The sequence below is a fragment of the Kryptolebias marmoratus genome, linkage group LG17, assembly GCF_001649575.2.
Source record: "Kryptolebias marmoratus isolate JLee-2015 linkage group LG17, ASM164957v2, whole genome shotgun sequence".
Lineage (NCBI taxonomy): Eukaryota > Metazoa > Chordata > Actinopteri > Cyprinodontiformes > Rivulidae > Kryptolebias > Kryptolebias marmoratus.
The window spans coordinates 20,418,644-20,430,855 of NC_051446.1; the positions used below are offsets into that span (position 1 = coordinate 20,418,644).

At 40.7% G+C, this 12,212-nt stretch overlaps 1 protein-coding gene across 2 annotated transcripts in view; it reads left to right on the forward strand.

The window, feature by feature from the left end:
• dock1 (dedicator of cytokinesis 1) overlaps window positions 1–12,212 on the forward strand; it is a 194,476-nt gene that overhangs the window by 46,463 nt on the left and 135,801 nt on the right. For both annotated transcript variants that reach the window (XM_037981021.1, XM_017437189.3), the window contains exons 15-18: window positions 1,370–1,468; window positions 2,075–2,147; window positions 6,386–6,489; window positions 6,822–7,005. In XM_037981021.1, the coding sequence (XP_037836949.1) occupies window positions 1,370–1,468; window positions 2,075–2,147; window positions 6,386–6,489; window positions 6,822–7,005 (460 nt within the window). The remainder of the gene's footprint in view (window positions 1–1,369; window positions 1,469–2,074; window positions 2,148–6,385; window positions 6,490–6,821; window positions 7,006–12,212) is intronic.

The window sequence follows — 12,212 nt, forward strand, 5'->3', positions numbered from 1 at the left end:
GGGGGGGGAGACGGGGTCTGTTATTCCTCATAATTGCTGGTTGTCAGAAACCATTAGTGTAGGAGTACTTCAGCAGCGGTACACTAGCAGGCCAGGGAGTCAGCTGGAGCACTGGGAGGAAAGAGGTAGGCTGGCAGAGCGCAGATGGATTGAAAACAAGGCATGGGTGCCACCCGCTGTCACTCCACCCTTTGAGCCAACTCTCCTCGTGGGGGCTTTTATTTATTTTTTTTGAACAACCACACCCTGACCTGTTGTAGAGACGGGGGTACCCAGTTGAGAGACAAAATTACACGGTTGGATCCATCAGCACCAGCTGGCCTGCTTTCCCCCCGCACCCACCGTCCTTTTACGTTTTGCTGCACGAGAGCCCCTGCAGCTCGTTTTTAAATAATTTATTTCTAATTTATTTCTTCCACAGCGCTGTCACGGGATTGACAGCTAGCACACAGGTGCTCATGCATAAAGTACATCCAGACTTTTTAAAGGCCATTCTGCTAAATTAAGACTTTCTGCTTGAGGGAGCAAATTTTATGAAGTCAATTTTCCACATCTGATGAGTGTGCTAATATTTTAAGAGATAATCAATCTGCTATTTTCACTTTAAGATAACCTAAAGCTTGAGGAGCCCGGTCAGATGGCCAGTTCCGATTGTGTAAACGATGATATAGCTGTTTGTTTCAGCTACTCTTGTGTATCAAAACATTCAGCTCATTCAGGAGATGGGTGCTATAACTTAAGGATTGTTAAAAATCTGCTTCAGCATACTTGCTCTGTTTTTTACTTCTTACTGGTTTTAGCTAGCTTTTTGATACTTTCATTGAGACATTTGCCACCTATAGTTTCTTTCTAGCCTTTTGGTACTTTTAGCTTTTAATTAGCTGCTTGCTACTTTTAAGTTTTAGCTACCTTTTGGTACTTTAGCTATAAGCTAGCCTTGTGTTACCTTTATCTAGCCTTTTGTTACTTCTAGCTATTAGCTACTGTTTTGGTACTTTCAGCTAATGTTTTTTCTATCTTTAGCAATCATTTTACTTTTTCTAGCTTTAGCTAGCATGTTGCTACTTTTAGCTCATGTTTTGCTACTTTTTCTCTGAGCTTTTGAGGTTTTAGCTAGCATTCTCCTTCTTTCAGCTTTAATTAGCATCTTGCTTCTTTTTGTTTTTAGCTCGTGTTCTGCTTTCTTTTTTTTTTAGCTTTTATTTAGTGTTTAGCTTCTTTTAGCCCTTAACAACACAATTTCAGCTCCTTCAGCAAGTCCTCCTCCATCAGTCATTCTGCACTTAGCAATCCCGCTGCATTTTCACAGAAAGTACAAAGTCTGTAGTTATATATGTTTTTTTTTTGTTTTTTGTTTTTTTGTATCCAGAATGTGATTTTTCCTGGTGCTGGAGATGATGGGATCAGCGAGTACAAGTCCGTTATCTACTACCAAGTGAAGCAGCCGCGGTGGTTTGAAACAATAAAGGTGGTTTTTTTTTTTGTTTTTTTTCTCTGCTTATATTTTGATCAATACTTTTGTTCCCTAATTATTCTTTTCCAGGAGCACAAATTACTAAGTTGTCATATTCCTTAGTTGTTACAGCACACATTTTGTCGACAGTAATTGGTGGCAGGAGACAGTGGTGGATGCTAAATATTGACCCAATAAAAGAAGATTCAGAGATATTTCAAGCTGGGTTGATCTGTCAGTTTAAAAAAAAAAAAAGAAGAAGTAAGAAGCACTTTTAATTTGTCTTGTGTTATTTGCACAGCTCCCGATGATGATGTTCTTGCTCAGTGGGTGTTTGATTAGAAATATTTTGAGACCGGAAGATTTCACACCCAAAGACAAGAAAGGGGAATGCAAGAAAAAAAAAAAAAAATCAAATTTTTCTTTAACTTTTGATGCTACAGTGAAATAAATCTGGCCGTACATACATGTGAAATGACTTATCTGTGACTTTTAAAGGTCTTCCTATATAAAACAAAACCAAATTTCATAAGTCTGCAAAACAGGAAATGAAATATTTCTTTGAAGAGCATGTGTTTTCCTGTGTATGAATGTCACACGGCGCTCTGTTCCTTATCGCAGGTTGCTATTCCCATTGAAGACGTGAACCGGAGCCATTTGCGATTCACCTTCCGCCACCGCTCATCACAGGAATGTGAGTATAAATGTCAGCGTGTGAATAATAAGTTTTTCTGATGTCCAGGTGTACAGTTGGCTGCTAATGTGCCTACAGCAGAAATAATAAAAGATATACAGCTAGAGCGCAGACGATAAATAGCTGAGATTTTTTCCCGTCAGTCAGAGGTATTAGTTTGCTTCTGGATGAATGAAGCAGGTTCATGGAGATGTCTCGTCTGAGGCTACAGCTGGGATCTGAAGAAACGTTGTTTATTCGGGCCACTGTATAGCTGAAGCAACGCTACTTTTTTTATTTATGAAGGGTAGGGAACAGGCTGCCACGCCGTCCGTCTTCCAACAGCAGACGGAGCGCAGTAGATGAGGGTTTCAGGGCGGAAAAGGAGATTTGGCAGGTTAGGGGACAGGTCCTAATCTGCTGCTGCTGTCGTCATCTAGCTGCACAATTCACCAGCCGTGTTTGCCTCTCACCTGTATGCAGGTGGTTTGGAGGAAATCGCTAGGTCACGGAGCTCTGTGCTGGTTTCTAATCCATCTGGAGAGCCTTCTTGTCATGCCTGACACCTCGCTTCTGTGGGGACTAATGCTGTTAGGAGCCTTGCTTTTGAAACTCTGAGTCGCTGTTATCTGGCTGTAATGGTTACTTTAGAAACTCACCTGAAGTGACTCTGGAACTGCTGGGGCATTCTGATGCTGCTGAGCTTTAAACTTTTCTCTGAAAACTGACAATAGAAGCATCTTCGAAGGTGTAATGACTAGATTATTTGGAGTTTATGATACATTTCCTCAGATTTTACTGTCACTGATTATGCTTACAGTATGGAAACACCGGATTACATAAAGCTGCAAAGAGAGCAAATAGTTTCTTAAAGTTAAAATGTCTTTATTTATATGATAGAGTCATCTCGACTTGTGAAAACCTCAAACACCATGACAAGCCTTCATCAGGGACTTTTTTTATTTTTAAACTGGATTGTCAGGATCTGTGCATTCATTTCTCAGTCGCTGATGTGAATTCCCCTTTTGACTTTTTAACGAATATATTGAAGTTTATTTTGCTAAATTTAAATTCTCAATTTGATCCCAAATAAGAGTAGATTGCAGCGCAGTCTCTTCCTCCCTGTCCCGTTCTGATTGTTTATTAAAACCAAGAAAATGTTGCATTTCTTAAAAAGTTTTCAGGTTTTCTAAAATGCAACAAAAGCTTATATCTAAAATCTGTCAATTCATATTTGTTTTTTTAAGAAATACAAAGAAAATTATAAGTTCCTTCACTGAGAAACTCCTCAGTATTTAAAAAATATGGGTACACAATACAATTTAGGGATTTTCCTGCTGATCTGACCCCAGATTTCTCCCAGAAATAGACTTAGTTGTAACGTACTGTATGTCTTTATGTCACCCACCGCTGATGGCAAAGGCAATAATGTTTTTATCTTTGCAATAAAGTTACTGAAAGTCACTCATTCTTTGTGTGCTGAGACTCTCCCAGTTCGTCGCTGATGCCACGGTGTGCTGAAGGTGTGAAATTCAAAATGTTTAAAACACATTCGAGTTTGTCAGTGAAGATACAGAAAATGTTGTCTTTGTTCTTGATTTTGTGAAAGGCTTAAACTAAATAAACTTACCAAGCGTTCCAAAAACAGGTGTTATAGTTTTCTGAATGTAAAATGCTTCAGTTGGTAAAACGCATCTATAATCCAAACCTTCACCATCTTTGCTTTGCTTGTGGTTTAATTCTGTCACTCAGAATAATAATTCTTAAAGTTGCAGACTGCAGACATTGGAGTGGCTTGAAACGTACAGAATGTTTGCATTTTGCTCTCAGAAGCTGCAAAGAGGTTTCCCCTCTCAGAGCAAAGCTGCACAGAGAAGGTCTGCCTCGGCTGTCATCTTCCCGTGTCTTTTCTGCTTCCTCCGCTCTCCTCTTAGCAAGTGCTGAACTTTTTGTTGGAACACAGAGTGACAGAGCTGCTCACCAAGGCCTCGAGTTGAGCTCACGAGATGCATATCCTGACCCCCCACCCCTCACCCNTCGCAGCTTGCTCTAACCCAGTCCCTCAGACTGCCGCCCCAACACTGTCAGCAACACTGTCCCGTACCATGCCTTGGCTGCAAACACAAAGTAGACATACCCACCGTCTTCTCACTTCTTTTTCTTCTGTCGTCATGCCACTACCTGGTGAGTAGGGCTTTAAAATGCAGCACAATAAACTCAACAAAAATTTAAAGTGACAGCCCACATGAAAGATGAAAATCCTTACAAACTCTACTCTGATCAGCTCTCTCGTCAAAGTGACCGCTCCCCCCTCGAATTCAAAGCTTCGAGCTCTTTGCTCTGCTTACGAAGTTCCTAATACAACAGGTAACGCTGGGTGGCATGCGCGCAATGTTTCCCTTCCTCTCGTTTCTCACAGTCCAGGAATTATTCACAGGCGAGCTTGCCGACAGCAAACCAATGAGGGGATTTATGCAGATCGAACGCGAGACGCACTTCCATGAATCACGTCTGTCCGCACGTAAATTTGAGCTCGTTGATCCACAGTGATGATATGTGGCCCTATCCAAATGCTTGCTTAGAGGACAAAATCATAACTCTCTTCCTTGTTTGTGCATCATTCAGTGCACTCACATGTGTGTGAGCAACACACACCTTTTTTTTATTTTTTATTTCATTCTTGTGGGATTATCTAAACTGTTCACAGCTGCAGCTCTCAGATGAATGGCTAGTATTTATTCATGTGCTAAGAGAGGATCGCCCCTAGATACTTCGGTCCAAACCTGTTGCTTCAGTGTTATTTGCAGATTTTGAGAGCCGCATGTCTTATATAATAGTTGCACCTGTCACTTTCTTTGCTGGTTTTCCTGCCACTGTTCTTTCACACACTAAACAAACATATCGACTGTCGGCCGCTGGAGTCCATTGTCTGTACTTTCTTCTTCTTCTTCTTCTTCTTTTTTTTAAATAGGATATTTGCCACCTAATTTTAGCTAGTTCTGCTTTCCCTTTTAAGAGATTTGACAGCAGCCTGAGCGGTTGTTCAGGCAGTTTGTATGTATTAGCAATAATTTTGGTTTAGTTTTTTTAATCATTATTGTCTAAATGACCATTGACAAGAGACAGAAATATTTGTTTTAAGAAACCGTCTACAAGTCATAGTTTTAATTTTTAGGAGTTTTTTGAGAGTTTTTCTTCCTGGATCAACTGGAGAAGTCTTCAGTGATGTGCCACAGCGGCCGTATTACTGTCTGCACACTATTGATCGGACTGTTACAAGTTCTTAAACACTGACAACCTGACTAACGAAGCAAAAATCCCCGTTTTGTTCATATTACCTTTATCAGTGAAAGCTCTGGCAGGTCCGTTGCGTCGTGGACCTTCTGTATCTCATTTTACTTTGCGCCAAAGCACAGCGGGGTTGTGGTCCACGAGGAAATAAGTTCTTTACATTATCCTGCGAGTTCCAACTTTGACAAATATCGTGTGGTGTGACAATAAGGGCATCATTTTTTTTAAATTAACCACGTCTGGTAGCTCATAAAGTCAGCTCAGAGCTGGTTGCACAGGTCTGGTATGTTCCTTGTCAAATAATACAGTTTAAAACAAAATAGTCTGAAATTAGTCGCTTTTTCTTATTTTTGTCCACATCCTACTTCCCCAGTTGTATGGAGGATGGGGATTGCCTCCTGCAAAAAGAAAGAAAGAAAGAAAATCAACTCTTCAGCACACCTGCCTGATTGTATTGCCAATTGCTGCTTTTTGGACTAATGATGTCTGACAATGGAAATTGGAAATTTTTAGCCTATTGCCCAACCCTACTGTCTCCCTCTTTTATTGGGAGGGGGAGGGGGAGCAGTTTATGCACAAATAAAACCATATCATTAATAAAGACCTGAAAAGATTTGGCAGCAGCAGATTGTTTTGCCCACTCAGGAGCTGACTCGCAGTCCGTAGTGCTGAGATGATCTATTTTATCAGTCTGCTGGTTTGTGATTTGTTGTAAAATCAGCAATCCTGCATGGGTTTTTTTGTTGTTGTAGTAGTTTTTTTTCCAGTGGAATCTGCTTTCCTAAACATTCTCCGACTGTGTGCACACTGTTCATTTAAGCAAATTGCCTGCACTTGTATGATATTTGCTCTGTTAGTTTGCAAATGTACCCCAGAATAAAAAGCATCCACTTTTTTTGTGCAACATCATCACTATCCTCCCCGGTTTTTTTCTGTTCCCTCATGCGTTTGATTTCATCCTCCCACAGCCAAAGATAAATCGGAGAAGATATTTGCCTTGTGTTTTGTTAAACTGATGCGGTATGATGGAACCACACTGAGGGACGGTGAGCACGATCTCATCGTCTACAAGGTAAATGCGGAAAATCTCTCCCCGACTGTTTGCATTGGTTTCTGTGTTCCTGGCTGCCTGTTTGTGTGGGCAACCATTGCTGCTTGTGACATTATCGTAGGCTGTAGGGAAAATATTTTGCTTGTTTTAATATTAACTGTCATAATATTAGCCTGCTTTCATAGCATTATATTTTGGAATTGGTACGTATCAACCTCCTAAAGGAAATAAAGTAAAATCACTATAAAAATCTTTTGCATATTGATCATCAAAGAGTATAAGACTTTACTGCTAAGTAAGGATCAGATTTGGATGTCTACTGATAGACTGATGTGTTATCTTCAAAACCCCAGGCAGAAACAAAGAAGCTGGAGGACTCGTCTTTCTACCTAAATGTCCCGTCCACCAAGATGGAGCTGGAAGAAAAGGGCTACTTTGCCACCGGGAAAGGCACCCAGAACCTGGGGACCTGCACCATCAGCAAGGACTCCTTCCAGATCGCCACTCTGGTCTGCTCCACCAAACTTACACAGAACGGTAAAAGCAAAACAAAACAAAAAAAAAGAAAAACCCTCGATGATTTAAACTGCCGTATTTTTGTTTTCCTCGCTTTCACTTTTTCTTACAAACGGCCTGCTTTCTGTTGGAGGACATCTAAGGGTTCATGTGAAGAACTGCAGGTTGCAGGTTCTCAGTCGAGATGATCAGAGTTAGCTGATAAATGCATCCAGCAGGGAGACAACTGTTATCTTAGTAGAACATAAATAGACAAATATAGTCGCATGTCATATTAACTTTTTTCCCAGTTTTATTTTTATTTTTTTAGATAAAATTGTTTATCAGTGGGGAATAATTTCTGCATTTGGACTTTTTTTTTATCTTGACTCTACACTTTTGCTGTCTACATTCATATAAGTAAAATATAAATAAAACCAGTAGTTTATTGATCCACATAACCAAAGAGCACTCATGTGAAAAGATCCCCATATATTTGTTTTACTACAACACACACTCCAGCTGGATGAAAGGGTGGCGTTATGAAGTTATCCGGAACAGACAAACACGTTTCCTCATGTCTTATCCAGGTAAATCCAAGGTTTAGAAGCTTCGGACCGCAGTCTTTAACTTTTACCAACAGTCCTACATTCTGCGAACCACAAACTTACGTCACCGAGAGGAAGTCCGGGGATTCAGTTTGACTCCACCTGGTGTTTACTTTAGTTTCCTCACCTCTCCTTTTGTCATTAAGTCTGAGTACAATCCTGTCATTTTTTGCTGATTAATCTGCCGCTTTGCTCTGTTTATTGCTGTCAGTGTGGCAGGATTTTTTTTATTTCTTCGTATTCTCCAGGCTTCTGAGAAATTACACACTTGCTAAGCTAAGGAAATCCTCATCTCTGCCCTTTGGCTCGTGGATTAAGCATTGTGGCATCTCGTGTTCTCCCCTCCCAGCCTGTAGACATGTTTATAGATCCCTGCAGGCATCAATATAAACCCTGTTAGACGTGCTGGCATTTCTGGGCTGTGTTCAGGACACTGTGGTTGTTATTGAGTGAGAAGCTGTTAGACTCTGTCGGAGTGGTCGAACCCGTCTACCCCCGAGTTCTCCGCTGTTTAAGTGTCTGATGAATGCGTGGTCAGTGCTTGATTATTGCCCAGCGCCAAAGGCAAGGGGCGATAATGTCTTTGCCCGTGTCTGTGTTTGTGTTCATTTGTCTGTAGCTTTAGCAACCAGTGGACAGATTTTAATAAAACTCTCGAAGACGAATCACTGGATGTACATTTACAACTGATTAACTTTTGAAGTCAACCTATTTAAAGGTGGATGCCGCAGTTAACTGACCTTAGCCAACACAAAACACAGCCACAACTCAGCAAGCTTTACAGATATCGAACTGAAATTTGGTGCATCTGTAGCTGATTCGATCCCCAACTTCCGCTTTGAGCACGAACTGATTGTGTGAGATGTTTGTTTTTTAAAACCTCAGCATTAATTGTTGGCGTCAGCCTTGTCCGGATGGACTTTAATGAAACTTTCAGAAAGTAATCATTGAATGTACACCTACACCTCCTAAGTTCTAACACATCTTAGACATGAGTTCATGCGTAACGTGATTTACAAGATTTGACCAATAACTCCATCCTTCTCATCGTAGGATGATCTTAGTTTAAAGACTGACCATGAAAGGTGGCAGGTGATATCCAATCCTTCAAGCAATGCTAGGCCTTTTAATTAAACTTTTTTATTTTTTCTTCCCGGTTATTTTTGTTTAGTAGTAACCTTTTCTCTGCTGGTGTCTTTACTAATGCAGGAGCCTTTTGTGACTTCGCAGCACATATCTGCTCTCTAATGAAGTCACGAGTGGAAGAAATGAAACAAAAAAACCCAAAAACAGTTTCCTTCATTGTTACCCTGCTGCATGTTGCAGCAACAACATGCAAAACCGATGTTCATGAAGTCTCAGTAATGAGCTCACTGCGGACCTTAGAACGGGCTTTGGTTAGCTCCCTGGCTCAAGGGAAATGTTTTGTTGTGGAAGTGCTTCTTAACATCACATGGAGGAGGGGGGCGTTCCAGGTTGATGCAGTAATGTTCCTGCTGGGGCTTGTTAAGGTTAGTCTGTGGTAGAAGTTGTCATTTAAACACAGCTGACTGAGTGCCCTCCTACTCTGCTCGGGTGGATTAATGCCAATGAATGAGCCGTCGCAGCTACGGAAGCAAAACCTTCCCATTCTGATTGCACCAGGCAGACAAATAAAATTAATATTTTACAGTCGTCTCTCAGCTGTAATATAGATTTGTAGTGTGCAGCATACAAGAAGACACCAATTAGCACCATTTCTCATCTGTATTTGTTCCAGCAGAGCCTCCTGAGCACTTTTCAGACATGAAAACATTAATGGCTTCATCAGCCTGTTGGCTCCGTTCCATCATTCTGACAGGTCATTTTTACGGTAATATTTGCTTTTGCTCCATTCTCACAAACTCGCCACTACATTAAAATAGCCAGTGTGGGAGCAGTTAAAAAATATGACATTTTTGAAAAAAAAAAAGCTTTAGTGTGATGAATGAAACGACTCAGAGTAAGTGTCTCTCTTGTCAACATCAGTTACCGTCTCCATCACTGTGTGTGTTAGAAGGTAGGCATTAGGTCCATCTCTCTCTCTGTAGGAGAAATCACCAATAAGGCAGAGTTTTTTCCGAAATTGCACTTTTATTTTATTATGACAGTGATAGCTGAAGCCTTCTATGAACATATTAAGGGTCTAGCATTCCTTGACTAAATGAATTTTACCCTCTACCTTTTTTTAAAACTAAAATCCTCTTAAGTTCAGAAGGGATGGAGTTGTAATCTGTTTGGTCTGATTTTTATGCACAATCTCATGCAGTATTGGGAGATCTTGTGAGATGTGTTGTCACACGGTGTGTGTTGTGGATGATTCTCAGCTACTAGCACGCCACATTTTAGCTCACTATCTAGAAAACTGCCAGAGTTGTACCCATTTCCGTGCTTTTTACGATTGCTTAGCTGTGGTGGCCGACTTCAATGCGGTCGACTTTTGAAGTCAACCCCATTTGTTGGCTGGTGATAAAAATTGGGTTTTGCTGGCTCCTTTTAGTGTCTATAAAGGGATAAATCAAATAACCTGTAAAATCCAGGAGGAACCTCTGTATGATATCAATCACTGCCGCTTACACAGTCGCTATGGTTACTAGCTTTAAAGTACATATATGCAGTTTGACAGAGGTATGGGTCTCCACGAGTTGTATTTGTTTAAATGTTTTCATTTAGTCCATTTTATCGAGGTAATAAGACCATAATGAATCCTATTTATCTTTATCTTATCCATCTTGCTGCACTTAAGTCATAGAAATGTGCTGAACAAAATAAAAGTTTGGACTCATTATGTAATTGTATCTTCTCACAAAAGCAGATCAAAATGAGACCCGATCTTCTCCTTGCTAACCCGCTGCTTAGTGTGAAGTTTAGCTTTGGATCAGCAGTGATCTGCAGATTTCACTCGGCCTGGCCAAGATCGGCTGCCGTCGCAGCTTCGGAGGAAACGCAAACTCGGTCGCTCATTCAGAAAATCTGTCCTCTTCTATCAAGTTACATCAGTGGGAAGGAAAGCACATCTAACAGGATTTTTGGTGTTTAGCCTCGCTGCTTATATTTTCTTGACTCGTAGGGTTAATTTGTTCGGCACCAAGCGGTAGATGGGGATCAAATGGCCTTGTCACCTCATATTTATGTGAAAAGCTTCTGCAAAAAGCTGCCTTTTATTAAAGCATCAAAGAGCTAAGGGATTTATAGGTGTTTCAAATGCCTGCTTTATTAAGAGCTACAAATTCTTTAGATAGATAGATAGATAGATAGATAGATAGATAGATAGATAGATAGATAGATAGATAGATAGATAGATAGCTTGGGAAGACTCCTTCAGGGAAATTAAAGATTGTAATTTTCTAATTAAACCTATGTCAACGCATAGGTGAACTCTTTTTCAGTTTCTCGTTTATTTTTAAGATTTTCTGCAGTGCATCTTTTCTTTTCTTGTGGTTTTGAATCTTTCTTCTGTACGCTGGCATATTTTCTTTTAGTCCTGTGCATAATAGTTAAAAATACACAGCTAATCGATAGAATAGAAAACGACTAACTGTAGCTGGAAGCATATCTAAACTTCTTTAACACGGAGTCGATTCATATTCATCTCAGTTTAACTGGTTGGTCCCAAAAGGTTTGCTGTGAAGACGTACTCTTGTAAGGGGAAATAAAAAAAAAAGGAGCACTTGAATGCCCCTATCTCCAGACTTCTTGCTTTATACACATGACACCTCATCACGGATCCCCACAGCTGAGATGAAACACTCGTTTTAATTAAGCTGGATTTATGCAGGCGGTCTCTCAGCGCTGGAAGCTCGTGTGAAGTGGCTGCTTGTTCTTCCCGGGGTATTTGCAGCGTTTTACTAAACGGCGTCTGCAGGAGAGGCGCTCTAATATACATACCAGCTCCTGAGCAAATATGTTTTTACAGTGGGAACACGACGCTCGGAATTCCACGTGACACTGCTTCTACGCCGCCGCGTTGCACTTTCTGGTCGTTTCACAACCACAAACGAGGCTGCTGTTATTCTTGATCGGAAGCCAGCGTTTTTGATTTTTTCTTCCGCGAGATGGGCGGGTTGATTTGTCATTGGGAAATTAATGTGGTAATATGAAGTGCTTTGCATTTCAATTGTGCAGTGACAGTAAACCTGTTTTGTTGAAATTAATTATCCCACCGCTCTCCATCTGCCAGTTTTTGTTGAATCTTTTAAATGTGCCTTCCCTTCAGAAACCTCTATTCTGAAGCAGATGGTATTTGTTGAAGGCGCTTTGTTTTTTTGTTTTTTTTTCCTTCTTCGTCTTTCTCAGAAGCAAAATAGATCCCCCCATCCTCAACACACACACACACACACACACACATTAACCTTACCGTCCTGTGTCCTGGAGACAGCTTGGCCTCTAACAGCACCGCCCCGCTGGGATCAAGCTGCGCAGTGATTTATCCTCATTGAGTTCCATTCCTGACTCTGAGGTCCCATACCATCAATTTCCAAATTTATGTCTTCTTTTTTTCTTTTTTTTTTGTGGAGGATGATACCTGATAGTTTAGACAGGGTATTGTGACAGAACCCTTTATGGGTTGTCAGGTTTACAGATGATGGACATCCATCAACGTGTCGCCACGCTTGACTAACC